Source organism: Manis pentadactyla, chromosome 11 (assembly GCF_030020395.1).
Source record: "Manis pentadactyla isolate mManPen7 chromosome 11, mManPen7.hap1, whole genome shotgun sequence".
NCBI lineage: Eukaryota > Metazoa > Chordata > Mammalia > Pholidota > Manidae > Manis > Manis pentadactyla.
In genome coordinates this window covers 108,963,119-108,989,803 of record NC_080029.1, presented here as the reverse complement: position 1 = coordinate 108,989,803, position 26,685 = coordinate 108,963,119, and the positions used below count along the sequence as shown (strand labels likewise).

General features: G+C 35.2%; 1 protein-coding gene across 6 annotated transcripts in view; it reads left to right on the top strand.

Annotated features, from left to right (window-relative positions):
- The first annotated feature begins 4,079 nt into the window (after nt 1-4,079).
- The window catches only part of ICE2 (interactor of little elongation complex ELL subunit 2), a 53,552-nt gene continuing 30,946 nt past the window's right edge, over nt 4,080-26,685 (top strand). For 5 of the 6 annotated variants that reach the window (XR_008992615.1, XR_008992616.1, XM_036903043.2 and 2 more), the window contains exons 1-9: nt 4,080-4,207; nt 5,132-5,265; nt 6,427-6,531; nt 12,500-12,761; nt 13,848-13,967; nt 21,745-21,882; nt 22,467-22,583; nt 22,749-22,908; nt 23,870-24,051. Coding sequence is in view for 4 of the 6 variants with exons in the window: in XM_036903043.2 (XP_036758938.2) it covers nt 5,225-5,265; nt 6,427-6,531; nt 12,500-12,761; nt 13,848-13,967; nt 21,745-21,882; nt 22,467-22,583; nt 22,749-22,908; nt 23,870-24,051 (1,125 nt within the window). In the remaining 2 variants the exon portion in view is untranslated. Of the gene's footprint in view, nt 4,208-5,131; nt 5,266-6,426; nt 6,532-12,499; nt 12,762-13,847; nt 13,968-21,744; nt 21,883-22,466; nt 22,584-22,748; nt 22,909-23,869; nt 24,052-26,685 lie in introns of those variants that run through there. The other variant, XM_057488864.1, reaches the window with a different exon arrangement.

Here is a 26,685-nt window from a genome sequence, read left to right as displayed (position 1 = left end):
TTTTGTATTATATGTGGTTTTGGGAGGAGTTCTCTGTCTCACCTCTCCTGCCACCATCTTGAATCCTTGACCATTCTTTCTTTATCCCTCCAATAAAATACACACTACATTCTAAAGGCCTATATAATTGTGTACTCTTAAAATTATTGGAATTAACTCTGCTATCATCAGCCTCTCTGTTAGTGCTCCCTATAAAAGGCGCAGCATTCAGATGAATGGTTGTTTCTGGGTCTTTTCTTTAGCCCAGGGACCAGAACATGACAAAATATATTTTAGAAAGTATACTCTTTTCTGAATAGAAAATTTTGAACATTTTAGACACTCTGTTCTGACACAGCATATCCTGGGCCAGAGTATTTTGTTGGTTTTCAGGAATAAGATAATTCCCTCTCCACTTGAAATACCATTTATTGCTGAAAAGCCTGATTTGAGCAAACTACTTCTGGCAACAATATTTACCCCAAAACTTTCTGAATCAGTTACAAGATTTAAACCTCTTTGCTAGATTGCTGCTTCTGGATTGTCATTTTGAAAGGACCTTATGGATGATTATAAATTCATGTAGCAATTCCCCAGGTGAGGTAATTACCGGGCTATAAACTCTCCATGGACAACTTCACCCCAAATCAAGCAAAGGAAGTGTATTAGCTGAGGGGTATGAAAAGAACTAGGTACTAATAAAAAAATAGATGAACTTGCACTTTTCTCTGTCTTGATTAAGTCCATAAGAAGAAATACGCATCTAGTAGCAGCTATGATAACTTCACTTAGTCAGGTGGTTGCAGCTAAGAGTTCTTTTTTAATTTTGGTCCAATGAAACATTTTATAAACTCAAAATAAGTACCTACAGTTAAAAATTCTCTCAAAATGAAATTGACTTCTCATTCAACTTCTGAGTTTATTTGTTTCTCAGTTTAGCAGAAATAGAAAACAAGATCTTTATCCTGCTTAAAAATTCACAGAATAAAATGGAATAATCACTTTGGAAAGTAATCTGGCCATCTCTTAAAAAGCTAAATTTACCATACAACCCAACAATTACATTCCTAAGTATTTGCCCAAGAGCAAACAAAAAGTTCACACAAAGATTTGTGTACAAATCCTCAGAGCAACACTACTCATAAAAAAAAAAAATGAGCCAAATAACCCAATAGCCAAAAATAATAGCCAAAAAGTGGAAACATATAATGTCCACCAACAAGTGAATGGATAAACAAAATGGGCCATATCCACAAATTCCACTACAACTTAGCAACAAAACAACTACTAATACCTGCTACAACTTGGAGGAACCTCAAACATATTCTGCTAAGAGAAAGAATCCAGATACGAAAGACTGTATGTTGTATGATTTCATTTATATGAGATGTCCAGAAAAGGCAAATCTACAGAGACAGAAAGCAGATTAGTGTTTGCCTATCCCTGGGGGTAGGAAGAGAGATTAACTGCAAATGGGCACAAAGGATTTTTCAGGGTAATAGAAATATTTTTAAACATAGTAGTGTTAAGAGTTGCAAACCTCTGTTCATTTACTAAAAAATCAGTGAATGGCACAATTAAAATGGGTGAATTTTGTGGTACATAGGTTATATCTCAATGAAGATGTTGTAAACACACACACTGGTTTCCCCATCAACTACAGAGCAAAGTCCAAAATTGAAATTCTCCAGCATTGTATGAAGGCCTTCTTTGGTGCCCCTGTCCCCTTTTCCAGCCCAGTGGTCTTTATTTCCCCCACATAACAATGCAGTAGATTTTCCTCTTTCCCAGAACATGCAGTACTATTTCACACTTTTGTGCTTTTCACACCTGAAAACCCATAGCCCCTTCTCTACCCAGAGAGCTCCTACTCATCCTTCGAGACCCAGTATAAATTAAACTACTTCTATGAAGTAGTCTCTAAATTTTCTCAGTCAGAATGAGTTCCTACCTCACTGTGCTCCCACAGAATCTATAATATGTATGTATACTATTATTTATTGTATTACAATCATTTTCTTACAATGCCACCTCCACTGTAGGGTCGTTGGGTTTTGGGGTGGGGGCAGAAAAACTATATACTAGTTGTAGTATTTGTTGAATATTTACTCTTTGCATTTACTCTATTTTTTTTACAAATTACTTCTAATCCTCACAACAGTTTTGTAGGTGAAATATTACTGTCTTCATTACCCAAATGGAGAAACGGGCTCAAAGAGGAGACACAAGATATCTAGAATTGTACTACCAGTAAGGAGGAAGACTGAGATACAAACCCATATCTGCTGGACTTCAAAAATCCTTGCTCTTTTAACTAAACTGCTTCTGATTTACAAAGTAGAGCATAAAGAAGACAGGATGCATATATTTAATATGCTCTAATGCCAGAAGTTATGAGACCTGATTTTTAGTATCAGCTTTATCACTGATCATGTAATGTTGGAAAAGTCACTTGAAAATCTGGACTTCAGTTTTCTTATCAGGAAAACAAGTAGGACTAGATCACCTCCAAAGTTCCTTCTGGCTCTAAAAATTCTGATTCTATGTGCTATCTTGGAACCACTGGAACTCAAATACATCAACTGCTCGATGATAATCTGCAGTCTAAACACAGGCTGTTTCTGGTGATGTCATCATACTACATGGCTGTGGGCTGGTGCGTCCTGGAGCATGAGTGCTTGAACACTTCTCAGGCAGTTCTTGAGCCCTTGCTGAAGACTAGGATAGGACTCCCAACTCTCTCTGACTGCATGCTTTGTGAGATAGTACCCAACACTTGAACCTCTACACTGCCTTGATGTCCATCTCTGTCCTAGTACGGGCCATCAACAACACTCACCTAATAAGAAATGTTACCTGCTTGGTGGCATGTATTGCACCAGTTGATTTGCAAGCATTTACAAGCATTGTCTCCTAACCAGTTTCTTCCCTACAAACTCATTCAATATGTTGCCAGATAAACTTTCGGGAAACATAAAAGCTCTGATTGTGTCTGTTCTCTGCTTATAAGCTCCCCACTCCCCACCCTATCCCACCTCTCAGCATTCTATTTCTTTTACAATAAAATCAAAACCCTTAGTCTGTTTTATAACGTCTTCTGTAGTCCCGTCTCAACCTATTTTTTCAAACGCTTTTTTCCTTTAATATTCTTCATAGACCTTGCATTCCAAGGCAAAATATATTACTTAAGGATCCCTGTATTGAAGGTAGATTTTTAATATAAGTATAACTTTTATGTAAACATAATTTTAAACAATACCATAAATCATTTTAAAATTTAGAAAATGCATTCCTGCTGACACAGACTCTATCATGCAATAGGTTTATGCAGCATCTTGTGCATTCTTTCTGGAATGCCCTTTCCCATCATCCACATGCTTCAAATTCTTCAAATGAGCTGATATGTCACTTGCCCGATGTGGTAACTGACCTGTAAGTACAATAAATATCTTCAGCTATTCGAATCTGCTTTCTGTCCCTTTCATTAGTAATTTGTCTCCCTCTCTGAATTCAGTCTTTCCTATAATGTAGCTTATCACTTTCTGTTTTGTTTTACAGCTTCTTAATGTCAATATCTTAGATTCCCAAATTCGGAATTCGGTCTTAGTCCTATGGGTACCCAGCACCAAACACAAAATTTAAGTGCTGAATAGTTTCCTCAATTAATGAGAATAAACTAGTGTGAAAGCAGAGTAGTCTTTGGTGGAAACTGGCATCCAAAATTAGATGGGTGTGGAGCGGAGACATTCTTGTGTGCCAGGTGCTGTGCTGAACACAGCTTTATCCCTTATTTCATTTAATCCTTTCAAAAACCCTACTGAGTAGGCACTAATAGTATCTCCATTTTACTGATGAGAAGTCAGAGCTAGAGAAGTTAAAAGACATTTGCCTAAGGTAACAACCGAGTCTGAGTCTTTCCAGTAGTGTGCTTGACTCCTGTCCTTGCAATTATCATTCCCTCAAGCTTGACAACTTCTCCAAGACAAGGCGCAGCCTCCGACCCCTCCCACGGGGCGAGACGAAGCGCAGTACGCGAGGGGGTGGGGGGAGCTTTCGAGACGCAGGGCTCCGCCCTCTGGGCCGCTGGTGACGTCACCACGCAGGACTGGAGCGGCGCGGCCACGTCCTTTAAATAAGGCCTTTCCAGGGATCGCGCGCCTGAGGAGTGGGGTGGAGCGTGTGCGGAGTGGGTGCTGCGGCCCGGGCCGGAGCCGCCGTGGACCACGAGGTGGGCGGAAAGGCTGCCCCGCAGCCGAGACCCGAAACGGAGGGCGCTGTCCTGCAGGCGGGCGCGCTCGGGAGGCCCGGGAGGGGGGAACATGGCGGCCCCCTCGGCGGGTCCTGGACCCTCCGCTCCTGGTTCCGGCGCGGCCCCTTCCCCCGGCTTTGCTCACCCCTTTGTTCGGCTACCTGGAACTTTTGTTTCTCCTTTCATCCCCTTTCCCTCAGCCACTGCTTTTGCCTTTATCGACTCTCTCTCTTCAGGCCCCGCACTGGGTCGAAGTGTGAAATGTCGATAGAGTAGGAGCCGGTCAGGTACCGAGAGACCGACTCCTAAATTTGCTAGTTTTTCACATACCACTTTTTTAGTTCTCTCGGGGTGAGGGAGAAGCACTGAACATGGAGTGGTTATGCCAGTGATCAAACCTGGTAATTCCTCTAAGCGATCCTGTGAAGTGTCACTGAAGTTGCTTGGACCTCAGTCTCCTCAAAATTGAAGTTTTCTTTGGAAGATTCTTGATACCCAGGGAACTTTTGTGCTGCGTTGCTTGCCAGAATCTGCCCCATATACATAATGTATGGTTAGGAAAACGGGAAGCATGATTTATTTTTGACAGGAAGGGGGTGGGAGATGCTGATTTAACACATACAACTCCGTGCCATAAGGTGATACAGTATGTAAGTAAAGAGAACACCATTCTGTTTGTTTTCTCAGTGAGTGTGAGTGTGTAATTTAAATGGAGAAGGACTAATCCTATGTCAACATTGCTGTTCTGCTACAAAGAACCTGGGGAATATTCATCTATCTGATATATTCTATCTTAGTGTCGGTTGAGAGTAGGTGTTAGGAACAGGTTCTTCATCACGTGAATTAAGAGCACCTGGCCTGGCCATCACCTGCTTTTGATCTTGACCTTTTGTCTTTCCGCAGTTGAGTGCAGATTCTGGAGAAATCGTGCCTCCGCTGGAGCTGCACTGCCAGGCAGTAGAATTGTGAGCTTGAGTGAAGCAGAAATCTAGGAATATGAGCTCCATGATGGCCATCGGTGAACCAAGACTGAACTGGTAAATCGAATCTGTTTGTAATCTACAGAGTGAAGTGGGGCTGGTGGCTGGATTAGGTAAGGAGGATTTCAGGCTTGGAGAGATTTGGAGGAAACAGAAAGAAGATATAAGTCCAGTGGCTCAGTATTTACCCTATTCTCATCTTTACATACTGAGTACTTCTGAATTACAGCTGATTGCACTTCCTCTCCTAAAATGACAACAGTTCAGCATCAGTTTGCTACTAGGTATAACTATCTTGTGTTTATTGTTGGTTTCTTAGTGAAGGAGAGATGCTGGATTTGTTGTATCCAAGAACACTGCCCAGTTCTGTACAAGTATTAAAAAGACCCTTTTAAACAATAAAATAGATTTTGTTTGTTATGTTGGAATCTTTATCAAGTGATAATGTAAAAGCATCGACTGTATTTTAGAAGTGTATGAGAACCTAATGAAGAGAAGACTTGGTTAAGTTATATAGTGGCTTTATAGAGACCTAATTCATGTGCTATATATCGATTTAATGCACATTTACTGAGCACTCTTTGCTAGCCAAGGAGAAGACAGTTGCTTTAAAGAAAATGCTTCTCAACTTATTTTTGTCTCATTAACTATTGGGCCATGCCACGAGGCATTACAAAGACTGACTGTCCTATTTTCATTAACTTGGCAAAGTGATAAATGGTGTCCCTCTACTAAAACCACTTCTAAAGTCATATATGATTTTTCGTAACACCATAATTTAGAGACGTATTATAGTAAGTGCTTTCTATATAGTGAGCATCAAATAAATGCTGGTTGCTTTAAGCAACCAAATTTCTGAATACCATGCCAAAGAGCCCGAGGTGAGCCCTGCTCCAGACAGACACTTTACTGGACTTCAGTCTGTTCTATTCTTAAACCTGAAGTATCTCTGGCATTTACTTGGGTACTAAAGGAAAAAGCAGAGCAGATTGTTAGAACTGGAGAACTTAAGAATGGGCCAAGGCTAAAAGCTGCTCCAGAAGTAAAACATCTAAACTCACACATAGGGTACATGAAACTAAAATTGTTAAGAAATGATTGTCTGAGAAAGGGGGTATAGAAGGCATGTAATTATAATTTGCAATTGTACCATTATGTTGCTTAATCTAGCATGCAATTTTGAATTGTCCAATGCAAGTAAATTACTTTGTTTCACAGGGATGTTTCCCCAAAAAATGGCCTTAAGACGTTTTTCTCTAGAGAAAATTATAAAGATCATTCCATGGCTCCAAGTTTAAAAGAATTATGTATTTTATCTAACAGGTAATATGTCTATTTATTTGGTTATTTATTTCTGTATTCGTTATTTTTATGATAGTTAAAGTTTTATATCTATGTAAAATTTAGAAAATAGAAGAACCCAGACCCAAAGATCCAAAGATGACCGACCGCTCTGGGGTGTGTGTGTATATACTTTCAAACCTTTCTCCACAGATGATCATATGTATGTTAAACAAAAATGGGGTCATATTATAAATACTGTACAATTGTATTTGCCGTTTGCCTTTTTCATTTAAGATAACATTCTGTTGTGTCTTTTCATGCCCTCTCACATACAGCTCAATGTTTTCTTTTTTATTAAGGTATCATTGATATACACTCTTATGAAGGTTTCACATGAGCAATATTGTGGTTACTACATTCAACCATTTTATCAAGTCCCCTCCACACCCCATTGCAGTCACTGTCCATCAGTGTAGTAAGATGCCAAAGAGTCCCTACTTCTCTCCTCTGTGCTATACTGTCTTCCCCATGACCTGCCCACACACCATGTGTGCCGATCATAATGCCCCTCAATCCCCTTCTCCCGCCCTCCCCTTTGGTAACATCTAGTCCATTCTTGGAGTCTGTGAGTCTGCTGCTGTTTTGTTCCTTCAGTTTTGCTTTGTTGTTATACTCCACAAATGAGGGAAATCATTTGGTACTTGTCTTTCTCCGCCTGGCTTATTTCACTGTAGCTCCATGTTCTTAGTGGTTGCATATTACTTCATAATATAGATAAACTTTTCATTTCATTTAGCTAGTCCTATATTGTAAAATGTTCGTGTTCCTCTTTTTTTGTAATTAGAAACCATACATCGATGAATTTCTTGTAGCTATTTCTATAAGATAAATTCATATAAATTGAAATGTTTGGTCAGATGGGTATATATATGCCAAATAGCCAGAGATTTTTTTTTTTCCTCTCTGGTATGAAAATGGCTATTATGTGATAAGTTTCCCTTCTCACTGCTTGCCTGCCTAAAACATCACTTCTGCTCTTTGTGGCTAGCTGTTTCTATGTTTCTGTGAATGAATCTTGACACCAAGTAATGGGATTTACTAGAAAGGGGTGTAAATATGCCAAATGAGGAATTGGGGAGTTCCCCTAGGGGAGCTCAACATTTACTATCATCCTTCCTCCACCCCTTTCCCAGTAGGCGAAGCGTATTTCCAGCCTCTGCATTGGATGGGACTCCATCTTTTCCTGCCATATCAGTACCCTTTCTGTCAGTTAGCATCCCCTCTTACCCTATATTTTTGTTCTCTCTTGATCAGTATTTTAAAGTGCTCAAGTTTTTCCTGTCTCAATCCCTGGACTTCTCATTTCCTCCTCGTTATTTTCTTACCTCTTCTGTCATCTGTACTTAACACTTCTTTAAAGCTTGTATATGCTTGGTGAGAGGAAATGAGGAACAGGACATCTCTAAGACATACAGAGAATGAAAAACAAAATGGCAATAGTAGTAAATCCTTCCCTATCAGTATTTACTTTAAATGAATTAAACTTTACAATCAAAAGACAGGTTGAGAGAATAGATTTTAAAAAACCAAGTTCACTGCACATCCTACTGCATTTGCTTTCACTGAACATCCCACTCTGCTCCTCGCAAGATCATCAGTGAGCTCTAGACTCTGGAGATAGCTTACCCTCCTAGTTTTCCTCCTAGTTTTCTTGTGACTGTGGCATTTCTCAGTCTCTTTTGCCATCTTCTTTTCAGGCTTACCATACTGGATCACCACACTCTCTGTGGAGTTTTTTAAAAAATACTGATTTTTCACCCTCAGCCCAGCCTTTTCAAGCTGAACCTTTGAGGATGTGTCTGTGGAATCAATTAATTGACTATGTAGACACTCATTTAGGTTGTTTCCATTCCTATATTATTACAAATAGTGATCACCCTTTTTATATTTACATTGGTATTAAATATGATAAATTCCTGTAAGCGAAGGGTATGTATGTTGTGGGTTTTTTTGAAAGATACTACAATATTGCCATTGAAAGCATTAAGGAAACAAGTGCTTTTTTGATTTCATCAAATAAATAGATAAGTCACATAAAAGCAAGAGTAAGTTGTATTAAAGAGACATTTTCAAAAATAAGTGTTTGTAAGAGGCAATTTCAGAAGCAAATTCTTCTTGCTAAAGAACATAGTTATAATGTCTTCGCTACTTTCAGCAACAGAAGGTTAAGATAGTAGATCCCTTATGAATGTGCATCTATGGCTGTTTTTAAAAGCTATTTTCATTATTCAACTTGTACCATACCTTGGGGATAACTGATTTTTAAAACTTATTATCAATTAAAGAATTGCCTTTGTTTATTTGAATCAATGCCTACCAATTCTAGAGTCCTGGGATTCAGTGAACATGTATCTTTACCTTTAAAGAACAAACACCATTTTATGAACTTTTATCTCCACTTTTACCTCACCTTTTTAGACTAAACATTTCTAATATCAATCTTCTTCATTCTGCCACTATTTCTTAATTATTCTAGTGGTTCATTTTCAGTCCAATTCTAGTCAACCTATCCCAGGTACAGGGTTATAGTCTGGATTATGTAAAAGGGAGAAGACATCTTGCTGGCAGTTGGGTACACCTAACTCCTAAAGTCTTTTTTTCTTAGAACATGTTTTTTCTTTAGATTTATATACAACACAAAATAATAATTTACCTTTTTACATAGAAAAAGTAAAGATTGAAGGCATTGATTTCATATATCTCTAGTCACTTTTGCTAACCTTATATATTAAGTTTTATCACAGTAAGAATTGGATTTTGAGACTTAATGTATAGCTATTTTCTTTATGAAAAAATAAAAAAGTTTTATTAGGCCTAATTCTGTTATTTTTGTGTTCTCTAACATATTTGAGGAAATATCAATACCTCTATTGAAAAGGAAAATAATTTACATTATAAAATGTATTTTAATATGCAAATGCAGAGATATTATTTCACTGAGTCAGCAATATGAGGTTTTTCAACTCTTCTCCCTCCACTAAAAGGTAAACCTTTCCCTTTTTTTAAATTAAAGTTCCTGGTTGTAGTTAGTTATAACTGCATTTTAAGCCAACAAGGGGGAAAGTAGCTTCAGATACCAAAAAAAAAATTATGACATTTTTACATGTTTAATACAGAAAAATAAATCAAATTTAGTAATGTGCAGGTATATTTTAGATGGAGGCTAGAAGCACCATTTCCCATTACTATTTAGAATATATACCCAAACCAGTAGAGAGTTTTTAATTCTGGCTTTTTTTTTTTTTCATAGAAACTTTAAGTCAAAAAGGAAAATGGGTAGTTGACAAAATGAAGGGGAACACTTCAAACCATCAACTAAAATAAAATATAATGCTATAAATGAGGATAGAGAAACCCTGTCAGTTGCTTTTGGCTTGCGCCCTGATGAGGATTCGGACAGCACTGCACACAGAAGTGGTCTTGATGTGCTGCCATTTCATTCTTTGCTGAATGTAGCCAATTTAAACTGCTAGAATTCTTGACATTCCTACTCTGGCATATCTGAGTCAGCATCTTGGTGCTGCAGCAGCTTAATTAAATTTGCCAGTTTGTGCCACAAGGACTGACACGTTCTCCTATTCAGAGAGACAGCTGTGAAGCAGCGTTGTTAAGAGTTGCAGACACAATGCTGTTAGGTTTGAGTAGCTCTCAAGACATTTTCTAGTGAGAAATCAATTTGCTGTAATACGTTTCTCCCAAGATCAGCAGTTAATATTCATTTTGTTAACCTAAAATATGCTTATTTTTATACAGTTATTGGAGAAACTTTGGTAGCTAAGTATGTCTTCTTTCACTTGTATTATTTTCAGAGGCAATCTAAGCATCCTTATTTTAATTTCTAAAATTCTTTTTCTAGTCACTAGCTAGCTCTCTTGATTAGTTTTACATCCATAGTTTAGCTCTAAAAAAGTGGTTTTGAATATTTTGGTTTATTCAGAGGCCTTAAGTCTTTTTGTAAGAATTTTGTAATATTTACTGTATTTATTCTAGCTTACAAAGTTGACTTAAAACAAATCAGTGGTAGTTTTGGATGGGGCTTATTAACTCATTCTTTGTCCAGACACAGATCTAGATTGGTGATTCTCAACCTTATCAGCCTAAAACCTTCCCACTTTTCGTAACAAAAATTTGTAAGAAATAAGATACCTCCTTTACTAGCCTGAACTGAAATTCATAGTAATAGCCACAATTACAATATTTAAAAGTAATGCCCTATATAAGCATAAATGTGAAATAAAAGAAAAATAATTTACATTATAACATGTATTTTAATATGCAAATGCAGAGATACTATTGCACTAGAACGTATAATGAAATAATCAGATGTACCAGTTAAAATGATTAAGGCTACATTTAAGAGATATTAAGATAAATTATACCGTAAAAGAATCATAAGAAAAATAAAAGAATAAAATGTATTGTTATGGTAAGTAATAACAGACCAGACTTATTTGTATATAAGAAAAAGTCAGAAGGGCCCTTCAAAAATTGTGCAGGACTCTACCGTGTAGAACAGGCACCCGGTATTGCCTTTAATCTCCTCTTGTGTGACAACCCAGATGCACCCACCAGCTTCCAAAATGTCCTGAGGGAATTAATACTGTCCCAGTTGAGAACCACTGCTCTGGATATTTCTCACCCATCCCCTTTCTCCCTCATAGTCCCTGATCACGATGTCCTTAGGATTGTTCTCAGTCACCTTCTCAGTATGTTCAGTTTGGAAACCTCAGATCGCCATAGTCACATTGTATTGATGTACATATTTACTTTTCTTTTTTCCCAATTTGTTTGATCCACTTGATTACAAGGTCCTAAAGAGTAGAGATTGTATTTTACTCAGTGTTGGTTATATCTTCAGTACCCAGCATAATGCTAGCACATGGTAGTTACTCAATAAATATTAGTGAATGTAGGAATGAAGAGTGGATCAGCAGACATCCATCCTTCTCGTTAGTTTCCCTTCTTCTAAAATTGTTGTTTAATTTGGGACCAAATCACAGGGTACGGTTATTTTGGTGGAAATTAGAGTTGTAGAGGCTAAGGAAACGTACTTGTGTTTGTGTGTGTGTATGTGTTTGTGTACATGCACTGTGTATGTGTCCTTTAAACTTCCTTATTAAAAATGTAGATTACAACTAAATAGCAGGAATAGAGACAGATTATGAACAAGGTAAGAATTTGCATTGATATATCTTAATTGGTGTAGTATTTTAATTGGGTGTAATGTTTCATAAACAAATGTGGTAACAGGTTCTCTAGCTACTCACTACCTTCTCCTCCAGTGCATTTCATTATAGATATGCCAAGATTTCTCTTTTGCATCCATACAAAGCAAAAGACATTTCCATGGACCCAGCCATATACATGGGGATAGAAGGTTATACAACTTTTCTAATACCGCTATTGTTTTGGTAAAATATGGCAGTGTTGGAATTTTCTTTTTAATTTTTGAGATAATTAAAGCAGAGGAAACTAGAAAATTTAGAATCCAGTGGATTTGTGAACTTCAAACTTGATCTCATAATATTCTGTTAGTGGATTTTGTTCACCATATTTAACTGATATATCTTACTGGGGAACTTAAGCATTAAAAAGCAACTTGCTTTGTAATAAAATGTGAACACAAAATACCTACATATGTAATTGGCAGGAGTGATTTACCCCTCTTAAATAAAGGGAAAACACTTCCAAACTGGCATTTATCTAAGGATTATGCTTCTTCCTCAGATAATTGAAGGTAAGCTGGTAATGTGATCCTACCCAGCAGAATTCCTAATTTACACCAAATGGCTAAACGTCAAAATGCAGGTGGTAGAGTTAGATAATGATCCAGAATTTACTACGTTAATCATGCTGTATTCTCCCTGGTGATTGAGAATCATGAAGTTCCATGATACTAATCTTAATGTGAAAAGCACATATTTGTAAATTGTATTTTTTTTTCCAGACGTATAGGAGAAAATTTGAATGCCTCAGCAAATTCTGTAGAAAATGAACCGGCAGTTAGTTCAGCAACTCCAGCAAAGGAAAAAGTTAAAACCACAGTTGGAATGGTCCTTCTTCCCAAACCAAGAGTTCCTTATCCTCGTTTCTCTCGTTTCTCACAGAGAGAACAGAGAGGTTATGTTGACTTATTGGTTAAATACGCAAAAACTCCTGCAAATCCCAAAGCTGTTGGAATAAATAAAAATGACTACTTGCAATACTTGGTATGTATTCTATTCTTCAGCTTCAGCAAACAGTATTTAAAAGTTAGGAAATATTTTAAATTTGCTTTTATATTTTTTGGTGCAAGTATGTTAACAGAATGGAAAATTTAAGGAATTTAATTTATGGAGCATTGTGCTTTAATTCTTTTGGTGCTTCTATTATAGTTCAGAACTGCATCTAGTTTTGAGCATATTTCATTCCAGTTCATCTTAGGTGCTAGTAGTAGAACTTTACCTTGCTCATTGAACCAGCTTTAAATTTTGTTTAGTTATTACTTTATTTTCCACATTCTCAATTGTGTAAATGATGCCATGCTGAACATCTTCATTGTAAACTCTTTGTTCATATCTATGACTGTGTTCTCAAGATAAATTCTTAAAAATATAATTACCAAATCACAAACTATACATGTTTTTAAGGCTGTGATCTGTAGTTAACATGGGTTAATTGTTTGGCCAAAAGTTTAAACCAATTTGTACCACTGTTGTATGAAAGTTTTTTGTTTTTTGTTTTTATAAATACCCTCACTAATGCTGGAGATTACCTTTTTATGCCTCTAATTTGGAAAAAATGATCCCTTGTTTTACATTAACTTACAGTGATTACTAATGAAAATAAACATTTTCTGTGTGTTTATAAGCCATTTCTATTTCTTCTTTTGTAACTCATCCATTCATACTGTTTACTCATTTTTCCATTTGGGTGTTCTTTTTTATGTTAATTAAGAGCATTTTATAAAATAAGCTTATTACTTCCTAAGCAGGTATTGTAGTAATATTCATTTGCTTTTCCATTTTTGTGGAGTTTTTTTTTTTTTCCAATTGAACTTCAGTTGACATACAATGTTATAGTAATTTCAAGTATACACCATAGTAGATTCAGCATTTATATACATTATGGAGTTTATAATAACAAGTTCATCATTAATAGAAAATAGTTTTTATTAACTTTTTTGTTGTGATTTCTGCTTTGGATATGATAACTTTAATTATTCTTTAAATACAAGTTATTACAGCAATGATTAAAAAGTGATTGTTTTTGGCCAAGCTTCTTATTCTAAGACATGTGTACTTTTTAAAAATCAGGATATGAAAAAACACGTGAATGAAGAAGTTACTGAATTCTTAAAGTTTTTGCAGAATTCTGCAAAGAAATGTGCACAGGACTATAATATGCTTTCTGATGATGCTCGTCTCTTCACAGAGGTAAAAAAAAAATCACATTCTTTTAAACTTCAGAAAATAGACATTTAACAGTATTTTATTTTATTTTTTTTATTAAGGTACCATTGATATACAATCTTACAAAGGTTCACATGAAAAACATTGTGGTTATTCCATTCACGCCTATTATCAAGCCCCCCCCCCCACACCCCACTGCAGTCACTGTCCTTCAGAATAGTAAGATGCTGTAGAGTCACTACTTGTCTTCTCTGTGCTACACTGCCTTCCTCATGACCCCTCTACATTATGTGTGCTAATCATAATGCCCCTTAGTCCCCCTCCTCACCCACCCTCCCCAACTCTTTCCCTTTGGTAACCAGTCGTCCCTTCTTGGAGTCTGAGTCTGCTGCTGTTTTCTTCCTTCAGGTTTCCTTTGTTCTTATACTCCACAAATAAGGGAAATCATTTGGTATTTGTCTTTCTCCGCCTGGCTTATTTCACTGAGCATAATGCCCTCTAGCTCCATCCATGTTGTTGCAATTGGTAGGATTTGTTTTCTTCTTATGGTTGAATAATATTGTGTATATGTACCACATCTTCTTTATCCATTCATCTACTCATGTACACTTAGGTTGCTTCTGTATCTTTCTGGTCTCTCTTTCAGGATTAGTTGTATTTACTGTTTTTTTTTGTGTTATATGTCGTTTTGGGAGGAGGTTTCTGCCTCACTTCTCATGCCGCCATCTTTTTAAATCCCTAACAATATTTTAAAATGTGTGGTGAACCTGTCAAAAGCATATGGAAATATCAATATTATCAATTTAGAGCTCAAATTGTATGTACATCTTTTATTCATTATGTATTTAAATAATAGAGATACTATGTCTTAAAATCATGTACCATAGTATTCATATTTGGGGTTTTTTTTTCTTTCAGTGATCCAACTACTGTATTTTGTTTATATTTTACTCACATGGGTAGTTTGATCTGATGCTCTGATTTCCCTTTTGAGAGAATGTTTACAGAGTTACTGTGGTCCTTAAAAATCTGAATGGTCCTTTACTACTAGTCACATAAATTTGTGTTTCCTATCTTCATGGTAACCAGCCACCAAATGATAAATTTCAACTGTCAGTTCATTTCTTGATACTTAAATCATTCCCACAAAGTTATTAGCAAAGCTTGCAAATTATTTTATCATGTACCCTATCATCATTCAGTACACCATGAGAATAGAGTACACTACTTAAATAGGAATTGTTAATATATGTTAATTATGGTAGAGTTCATCTACAAATACAATGCCACTCTGAATTTCAAGCCTTTAAAACTAGTCACTATACAAAACAATATGATACACTTAATGCTGTTAAATACAACACTTAAAAATGGTTAAGATGGAAAGTTTTATGTGTTTTTTACACAAACTGGGAACTATAAATTGGGGACAGCAGAAAGTATTAGTTTTACTCTTGTTTTTGGTGTAACAGTTTTTAAGGTGAGAATTTGTTAATGTGAGTGGAGGAATGATTTTTCTAAATAAAAGGAGAAATTTCAATTTTTATTTTTTCAAATTTAAATGTGATATACTCATAAAGGACTGTCATATTTTTCCATATGGAAAAGGAACTATAGTTGTTCCTATTGTAATAGTGGTCCTTTGAAAGGACCAGAACAATGGTTTTAAGACATAAATCACATCACCGCATTTCACTGGTTTAAAATGGCTCCTCATTCAGAAGAGAGATGCAGTGTTCTACAGTGCCTTACACGGTCACGCCTCTCCACTACCCCAGCCTCTGTGATACCCAGGCTGCATCGTCTTCTGCGTCTCTCCCTCTGAGTTGTTCACTCCAGCCTTCTGGCCCCTTTGTGTTTCTTGAAAACTCCAAGCTGTTTCCTTTCTCTTTGTTTAGATACCAACCATCATGAGAATGCCCCTAATTACCCTGTAAAAAATAGCATCACCTTTATTGTTCCCTTTACCGTGCTTTTATTTGTTGTCTTTCTCCATAACATCTATATTACTGTTTTATGCACTGCTGTGTTCCCATTGACTAATATAATACCTGGCACATATTTAGTGCTCAAGTGCTCAGTGTAATTATTTATTAAGTGAATATAAAAATGGTTATTTACAAAGTACATTTTTTGGTCACTAACGATTAGCATAAGTCTTGTTTTTTAGGCAAATTGACTTAGCAACACATTTTCTCTAATTTACATTTTACATCTCCAACCCAAAGACTCAACTGATATATTTCACTTTTTTTCCTTTTTAAAAAATTTTTAACTTTATATTAGGAAATGTGCCTATGAAAAATATATAGAATAAATATATACAGCTTAACAAATAATTATGTAGCAAACACCTATGTAACTCTCTTCTAAGTGAAGAAGTAAAATATTGCCAGTTACCTAGAAACCCCCTGTGTATCCTTCCTAGATAATAACACTTAAAATAATCACTATCCCAAATTTGATTCATTGAACTCTCTTTTGCCTGGTTTTAAATTTTATGTGAACAGAATTATATTTTTACTCAATATTATGTTTGTGAGATTCATATAGTCATCAAAAGTATGTATATGATTGTAGTTCTTTCATTTTCAGTTCTGTACGTTATTACATTGTATGAATACAGTACATTTATTCTGTTGATCAACATTGGATTGTTGCCAGTTTGGAGCTATTCTAAGCAATGCTGCTATGAAAATTCTCTTACATGTCTCTTGGTGCACATATGCACACATTTCTACTGGGTATATACCTTCAAATGGAATTGCTAGGTCATACAGTATGCATGAATTCAACTTTGCTGTTTTCCAAAGTGTTTATACCACTTTACATTTCAACCAGCAGTGTTTTGAGTTTCATTGTTCATATCCTTAACAATTGATACAGTCATTTTAGATTCAGCCAATATGGAGGATATAGTGTTATATTTAATAAGACTATGCATCTTTTCATATTCTTACTGGTCATTTCCTGCTGATTGGTTGTTCAATAATTGCCCTTTATTCTTCTGGATTTTCCGTATGCTTGTTACTCATATGTGGGCATTCTTTGTATACTCAAAATATGGGTTGTATGTGTAGGAAATTTTTCTCTTATTTGACAAAGTAGTCTCACTTAATCTACAAGTTCCCCCTCTGTCCTTTTCTTTTCCTCAAACTTTATCTTTTCAAGAACTTGGATCACTTGACCTGTAGTGTTTTCCCACAGCCTAGAGTTTGCTGATTATATATTCATGATGATGTTCAGCATGTTCCTCTTTTCTCTGTATGTCTTAAAATTGTTGATGGGATCCCAAAGCTGGATCAGACTTAATCTTGTCAAAGGGGTTAAACACATAGATGGTAGTATTCTTTAATCAGGTAGCATATAATGTCTGGTTATTTCTTTTTTGTGATGTTAGTAGCTATTAATTCTCAGTGCCTAGGTCTATTCATTCACTGGGCTTTGCAAAATTGTAAATTTCTAATTGCATCATTTGTTTTTATTTACTAGTTGTAATAATTTGACTGAGGTGAGTTTTCCTGCATCTACTATTTGATTTCCAAGTTCATGTAGCAGAAAGAATAGTAGATTCTTTCCCTTTAAATACCGGTTTGGAAAATACTGGTTCCTTCCTATTCTCCAATGGTGATTACTATTTTCTTTTTAAAAAGTATTACTATTAAATTATGTAATTAAACATAATTGACAGGTTTTAGTCCACCACAATTTCCCTTTTGAAACTCCAATAGAACAACTTTGGCCAATGACAGTCTCTTAATGGCTTTTGAGTCCGTCCAGTAGTCTTTGAGACTGGTTTTGTACATTTCCTGTCTCTGCTTTGTAATTAGCCACATTCCAGGGCCTTTGTTTCTTTCAGTGGGAAATGATGTATCAGGACTACAGTCCAGGCTCTATGGGGGTGCTCATTGCTCCTGGCTTGGTCATTGTTTCTGAACATTTTTAGTAAATGGAGCTAGGAAATCTGTATTTAAAGAAAAAATACTTTATGCATCTCATTTACTTTATTCCATATTATATTCACAACAGCCTGAGAAGAACAACACTAAATACTGCCAGTCAATAGGATTACTAGAAAGTGTTTGAAAAACTTTTTTCATATGTTCTCCCTATTCTCCCCTACTTTTTATATAAGGTTGTACTTTATCTCTTCCCATCTTGCAAAACTGAGATTCTATACCCATTTCCGAACTGTTTCTACATACACTTCTGACAATAAATATATGATTTTTTTTCACCCACACCATTCAGTTCTCCAACTCTCTGAACATTAAGCCTAGGTTTCCCATGACCCCTTCCTCTGGTTCAATAATTTGCTAGAACAGCTTATAGAACTCAGTTCCTTATAGAACTTACTATTTCCAGTTTATTACAAAGGCTATATTGGGAACAGCCAAAAAGAAGAGAGAGATGCATAGGGGACATAGCACAGAGCTTTCATGCCCTCTTCCAGGCACACCACCCTCCCAGGACCTCTGTGTATTCACCAGCCTGGAAGCTCTTGAACCCCATTGCTTAGGAGTTTTATGGAGGCTGTTTTGTGGACATGGTTGATTAAATCATTGGCTATTTGTGACTAGCTCATTGTACAGTTCTCTAATCATCCCCCATCCTGAAGCCATCTAGGGGCCACCAGTCATCTCATTAGCATACAAAAGTCACTCTTATCATTCATGAAATGACAAGGAATTTAGGAGCTATGTGTCAAGAACCAGGGATAAACACCAAATAAGTATTTCTTATGTTACCACATCCATTAAACTATAACTCCCAGTTAACCCCTCCTGCAGTTTGTTGCAATCAACGTAGTACTTTCTGTCTTGGAATTTGTTTTCTCTAGGTACCCCCATATAAGTGACATCATACAGTATTGGTCTTTTTGTGACTGGGTTATTTTTTTAGGATAGTGTCTTAAAGTCTCATCCATGTTGTATCATTTGTCTAAGTTTGCTTTTTAAGGTTGAATAAATATTCCATTGTGTGTATATGGACATCTTGTTTATCCATTCATCCAGTGACGGACACTTCTACCTTTTGGCTATTACAAATAATGCTGCTGTGAACATGGGTGTACAAATATCTGTTGAAATCTCTGCTTTTCAAGACTTAACTGTAGGAGTCTCATCTTCAGTGCCCTACCTAATCTTAGAACTGGTTGAGGGATTTCCCCTCAAGCCACCTCACCTTTCATGGGGTTCCTTACTGCTCACTGCTCTTGTTTCTCCTCACTCTAGTTGTTTGGGGTTTGTTTATTTATTTATTTATGGTCATTGGAGATTCTCCTTGCGCTTTACTAAGCCCAATAATGAAAAATTAGTTGATTTATCCAGGATCTAGTGATATTTGGATAGGGGTGTTCTTCAAGGTATACCTGTTGCACCGTACTATCAGAAGTAGTATCTATTAAATTTTTAAGTTTCAAACATGCATGATGCCATATTTTTCCTTTCTGGACCAAAGTAAAATATAGGGAGCATAGTCATTTTCACCTTTCTTTGTAACGATACATCTGTATTTTGTACATGCATGTGCTTCTGATGTATATATGTTAAAAATATGGTCAGTATGAAATAACATTCAGTGGGTGGGTGATGGGTAACACCCTGAATCTCTTAATTTTCTTAGTTCATTCTCAGCTGTTTTTCAAAGACAAATAAATGATTACTTAAAAACCATTTGTAGTAAATGTTTCAGATAATGATCCTTTAGTTGCTTAACACCTACTAGTTGTGAAATATCTTTAATAATATATAAGGTATCTGGGTATAAGAATAAAACCATGTTAGATTTTTCTTTGGTTCTTTCTCTTGCCATAATTACTGAATTAAGTGAAACTCACTTCAAAGCACTGGAACATCTAGCAGAGTTTTACCAAGAAAGATATGCCAATAAATATCTAACTGCAGTAGTCTCTAGTAACATACCTCTTATATATTGCTTTTCTTGCATGTTCAAATTCTTACAATGACTGCTGTAGGACAGAAGTATTAGAGGGGAAAGTTACTGTTATAAATGAGCAGCAAAAATATTATTCAGATCTGAGTTTACACTTGACTAGACTTTTAAAAAACAAACAGCTTTTCTGTATTAACCCACCTCTGCCTTAGTTGCAACAATTTCCTGAATTAAATATCAAAGTTAGTATTGAAAAGCATAGATGGAGGGGAAAATGTGAAAGATAGCTGGGAGTTAGTATTGAAGGAGAGGAGAAAGGGATATGAAACTATAGATGAAAAGTTATACTGGAGTAAAGTTATTGATTTGTAATTTGATATATTTTATAAATGTATGAAGGGACAGTAGTTATATATATATATAAAGATAGGCTATTGCTTAGATGAATGGATAAAGAAGATGTGGTACATACATGCAATGGAATATTATTCATCCATTTAAAAAAATCCTCCCATTTGCAACAACATGGATGGATCTAGAGGGTATTATGCTGAGTGAAATAAGCCAGGTGGAGAAAGACAAATACCATATGATTTCACTTACTTGTGAGTATAACAACAAATCAAAACAGAAGGAACAAAATAGTAGCAGACTCATAAACACTCAAAAAGGACTGGTGGTTACCAAGTGGGGGAGGTTAGGGAGGGTGCGGGGGGAGGATGAAGGGAATAAAGGGGCACAATAATTCACAATCACAATATAAGTTGGTCACAGGGACGTACTAGAGTCTGGAGAATATAGTCAGTGATGCTGTAGCATCTCGCTATGTTAAAAGATAGTAATCCCACTAGAGGGGGCTAAGGATTTAATAATATGGGTAATTGTTGAACAACTGTGTTGTTTATTTGAAACCAACATAAGATTGTATATCAACAAGGCTTAAATAAAAAAAAATAATAAACTTTCCCTGTTCAAATTATTGTCTGCTTTCTGTCTTTTGATAGGACCCTGACTGATAATGAATAAATGAAACTAACATTCCAAATTATTCCAGAAGTTTGTATGTTGTCTATAAGATGAATGATACAGATTTTTAATAAATGACTATGTGTGTTGAACAGAAAAAAAATTAAAAGATATGCTATTGCTAAGAGCTTTTGTGGTATAAAACATTCTACAAGATTCAGATTAGGTTCACTGACAGAAGAAGAAGAAGAAGAAGAAATAAGTATCTTAGAAGTTGATGTATGTGTGTTTTTTAATTATTACCCACCAAAATTGCTGGGCTTATTTGAGTTGTTTACATGTCATCACAAGTGGCGTATATTCTGCTTGGGCAAAGTGGTGAATTTTATTTCCTTCCTGACTGTGTTTTCTGGTAAGTCATTAATATTTTGAAAACAGTTTGGAGAGAATACTAAGTACTGTATCAGTTAATTATAAGATTTCTCATTTATTTTTGTACTGTAGATTTGAATGACCTATAAAATTACAACTTCATTAATTCATTGTTGTTGGGAATCTTTAGGGTATTAAACTTACTTCTAATCATTCATTTAGCTGCTTTTATTGCAGTAAAGTGTTGAAATTTTCATATGGCTCTATTTCTCTAACAGCTTCTTAAATAGAATAGAAAATATGGTGTGTCTTCTCTATTTTAAATTTTAATTCAGTTGCTAATTTTAGTATTATTAAATATCAATATTTTAAGAAATTAGGTTAAAAAGAATTGTTATGAAAAATAAGAGAGAGCAATCAGGAATGTGCAATATGCCTGGATTATTAGAAGTTTGATAAATGAGGCTAATACTTAAGATGACTAATTATATAGTCACATGTAACTAAATTATTTTTGTTATATTATTGCAGAAGTACAAGTGAATTTCTCTTAATTTTTATTTCCTAGCAAATGTTAAGAGCTTCTGTTGAGCAAGTGAAAAAGTATCCAGAATTCTATACTCTCCATGAAGTTACCAGCTTAATGGGATTCTTCCCATTCAGAATAGAGATGGGATTAAAGTTAGAAAAGACTCTTCTCGCATTGGTAAGATTTACCATATGAACCTGAAACTTAGTTTTGACTGAAACATCATCTACATTTCACATAGGCAGTATCTATGTTTAAATTTTTAACAATAATGGGATACAGCTGTTAAAATATGCAATATACATGTGTTCCATTTATGGATACCAATAGTTGATATTTTAAAAAATGTCACTATGGAGTTTATTTCTTGATTTTCTTGGTTCCCATCTTTTTCACTGTTCTTGAATATAATAAGCAGGAAGCCCTTTTTCTTTTAAAGGATTTTATTCACAATCATATTGGAAGTAAATATGTGTAGAGAGGACATTTTAGAGTTTGTATTATACCCTATTATGATTTATACATCATAAAAACAGGAGGTTAAAATTTAGGGTGGCAGGGAAAATCTTGGACCCTTTTTTAAAAAAAATACAGAGGTTGTCAAGCAAAAGCATGAAAGTCTTAGCTTAAGAACAGTCTAAATTTAACATTTGCATTTAATAGAATGAAGAATTTTAGGTTAAGAATTTCATATGATGAAAGGATACTTAGAAAAGAAATCAAGATTTTTATAATAAAATATTCATTTTTGCCTTATTTAGGGCAGTGTAAAATTTGTGAAAACAGTATTTGCCTCGATGCCTGCAAAGTTGCAGCTCTCAAAAAATAATGTCTTCCCCACTGAAACACCAGAGCAAACAGCTGCGGCTATGCATTACGTAAGTAGGAAGATGGGTTTGGGTCTTCCTAAGTAATCTTCTGTACCTCATAAAGTACATAGAACCTCGTTGTTCTAAACTCCTGTTCCTCAGTTTTTCCCTTTTATTACTTCATTGAAATTCCAGTAAATATAATCAAGTAACAAGTTACATGTTGTTTTTCAGGATATTAGTAAAGATCCAAATGCAGAGAAGCTTGTTTCAAGATATCACCCTCAGATAGCTCTAACTAGTCAGTCATTGTTTACCTTACTGAATAATCATGGACCAAACTACAAGGAACAGTGGGAAATTCCAGTGTGTATTGAAGTAATCCCTGTTGCAGGTTTGTGATTTGCCATGTCAAGTAATGCCCTCAAAAGAGGAGTTGGAATGGTTCTGTTTAAGCTGTCTAAACCTAGGTGGTCATTTGTCAAATACAGAAAATCGAAGTTTTAATTTAAAGAGGAAGTATATTTGACATTTACATTTAGTAGAACTTTTAAAATACATATAATTAAAAACTTAAAAAGTGAGTTATTAGATCTATAGAACCTGTACACATGTTCGGAGGAGTGAGAGGTAGTTAGAAAAATAATTATGTTTTAGGATGGCCAAAAGTATATAAAATATAAGGTTCCTGTGTCTTGCACTGAGAAAAAAGGAATGCAGTACTTATTTAGATAACCTCAAATGGGTGAGTTCTAGGACTTCCTTATTTGTCTCTTACTGGAATTAGAATGAAAATTGGTCTATACTTATATGTGTAAGAAAGTCTTTTGACCGTAAAATTAATATTTGCACACAAATCCCTCTGTACAAAAGATTGTTCCTCTTCTCTTTTGGTTCACATTTAATAATTTTTTCATATCTTGAGAATTAAAGTTACTATGTGAAACAATAGAATTATAGTGAACAAAGGACCATCTCTAATGAAGCAAAACTACAAATGAGAGATATATGTAATACATCCTCTGTTGTAAAAATTTCATCACTTTTTGAAAGTGTAATCCTAGAAGAACTGCGTAATGATAATAGTAGAAGTATAACAGCAAAAAGCAGAAAAACCTTTTAAGAAAAATTGTTAGAAAGGGGACATATTATTTTTACCAGTCAGATTCTCTTGTCCTGATATCTCTGAGGGACCCTGTTTACAGGTCTGGCTCAAGGATAGAAAATATATGGGAATGTGGGACATGGGCTGCAACTTTCCTGTCCTGTGTCTCTCTGTTCAGCTATCCTTGTCTCTTAGTTTTTTTAATGTCACTACTAGAAACTAGTCACCCCCATTCTTTTCCTGTTTTAAGGTTCAAAACCAGTTAAAGTAATTTATATTAATTCACCACTTCCACCAAAGAAAATGACAATGAGAGAGAGAAATCAAACCTTCCATGAAGTTCCATTAAAATTCATGATGTCCAAAAATACATCTGTTCCAGTCTCTGCAGTATTTATGGACAAACCAGAAGAATATGTATCTGAAATGGATGTATGTACTGCTTTCTTTTTCTTATGTGAATGTACTTGTTTATCTCTTTGAAGCATACGTTTCATTGCAAATCTCTATAAATCTAATAGTTAAAAATACAGGCTTTAGATTGAAACTTAAAATTGAATCCGAGGTCAAGCTAGACTTTAGGCAGCTAATTTAACCTCCCTCAGCCTCATTTTCTCCTTTTGCCAAAGGTAATAATACCTAGATCACAAGATTGTTGTATTAAGTTTGATATTATATGTAAAATGCTGAGTACCGTCTTCAGTTGGCCCTCCATAAATCCTAGCTTTTATTATTTTGTGTATTTTAAAATATTTTCACATGATTCTTAAAAAAAATCTGTTTATAACAAACCTTTTTCATTAATTCCACAAATATTTACTGTGCAGATATTGTTCTATGCACTGAGAATACAGCAGTAAGTTAAAAAGTCTCTTTTCTTCTGAAACTTAAAATGATAGCAGGCACAGATAAAAAAGAATAGCAAAAACGTTGGTACTGGTAAATGCCGTGCAGAAAAATAGAGTAAGATAAGGAGAAAGAGATGGGAATGGGACTGTTTTAGATTAATGATTGAGAAGGCTTTTCCAAGATTAGGAAATATAAACAGAGACTTCAATAAAGTGAGAGAGCAAACAAAATTAGAAAATAAAGTAGGAAAACATTTTTCTTATTTATACCTAAGAGCTCATACTATTTTAAGAATATTGGCCTTTTGTCTTTCGTATTTGCTTGTATGTTTTTCTCTCTTTGCCATTTTGCTTTTAATATTTTTATGATGTATATGTCATAAAGCACTTCCAGCTTTTCTTTTTTTACACTTTTAAATCTACCTAAAACTTATATTGGGGTGAGGTAGATATCAGGAAGTAACAACGTGCTGTGAGGAAATGTGAAGTAGGTTAAGAGGGATGAAAATGACAGCATTTTCTTTCAATAATGACAAACCAGGTAATTTGGACTTCCCTGTTTACTAATGACAACTAAAAACCTGGACAAAATATTAAAATTACTTTCTTAGAATTCTCAATGAGCAAACAAGATAGTGAGGAATTACAGGGCTGAGATACTAGAGAAGACCAAAATCCAGGGAAGTAAGTCTGTCATTTAGGGTCATTTTTGCCCTGGATGGTATTTGCCAGTTCTGAAGAGGCAACAGAAAATAAAATGTGCTTTTGGTGGGTTTAGGGGAACAAAAGTTGTGATTCAGTTTTCCTCGAAGGGCTTGGACCCCACTGAGCTGCACGCTAGGAGTAGGGGTAAAATTGCTGGTAGTGGAGTCTATCTTGAACAGAACATGGACTGTAATGGTAAAGAAAAATGAAGTTTTCATATAACTGTGGGAGGGGGAAGCGAACTCAGAATATACTTCAAATTTCATACATGTACACAGTATACAAACACATACAAACATACAAACCTGTATGCATGCTCACAGACATACTTTGTGGGAACAGTGAAGTGTGAGCTTAGAGCCATGAAGGTAAGAAAGCTCTCCTGGCACACCCCTGTGCAGGATTGTCCCCCCACAGGAGCAGGAAGACCCATCGTATTTAAACATGAGGAACAGAAGAGGATTGTTGGTGGAAGCTCTTACCAAAAGGTATTAGAGGAGAAAAAGATAATTGCTGTAATATTTCTACTGTCAAAGCTTATCCACAAAACAGATGAAACTAATGTATTCATCCTTTGCCCTAGAAATCTTAATTCTATAAATGTACCTCAGAAGCATACTAGGAAAAGAACAAAATGTATGTGCAAGGTATTTGTTACAGTACTATTTGTAGCAGCAGAAGACTGGAAGCCATATTTCTCTTAATAGGGTTTTGATTAAATAAACTACCTTCTCAGTAGCCTATTGCACAGCTATTATTATTAAAAGGAATAAGGAATCTCTAGATATGCAGCTGTAGAGTGATATCCAAGATACACTGTTAAGTAAAAAGATTTATCAGACTGGGAAATTTTAACATTGATTAGGTATTTTATGACATTAAGGAGTTAATTTTTAAATTTATTTTTATTTTTTAATTAAGGTATCACTGATATACAATCTTATGAAGGTTTCACATGAGCAACATTGTTGTTTCAACATTCGCCCATATTATCAAGTCCCCCTCCCCAACTCATTGCAATCACTGTCCATCAGTGCACATAGTAAGATGCTATAGAGTCATTATTTGTCTTCTCCGTAGGAGTTCATAATTTTTATTGATGAAATTAATGATATATTTTATAGAAGAATCCTTTTATAACTGTGCACTAAAGTATTTACAGATAGATGATATCTTTATCTTAATTTGTTGTGTTGGGTGGGGAGAAGAGCATTACTTTCTATTCATTTTTGGTTTTATATATTTTTCTTCATTTTGTATATTATTATATCTTTATTTTCCTATTTCTTGAAAAGGTTATGAATGATGCTTCTGATTTTTAATGTCTAGTGTCCTAATTTTTGTTGCTTTTTAAGTATTGTGTGATTACCATTTTAATTTCTTCTTTCTAACAATTGGGAGTGTTTTTTTAATCCAGGTGCTTGGGTTTATTGTTTCTTTACATTTTTTTCTTGATGATTTCTAATTTTATTTCCTTCTAAATAGAAAGACCTTAGCAGTTTCTGCTTTGTGC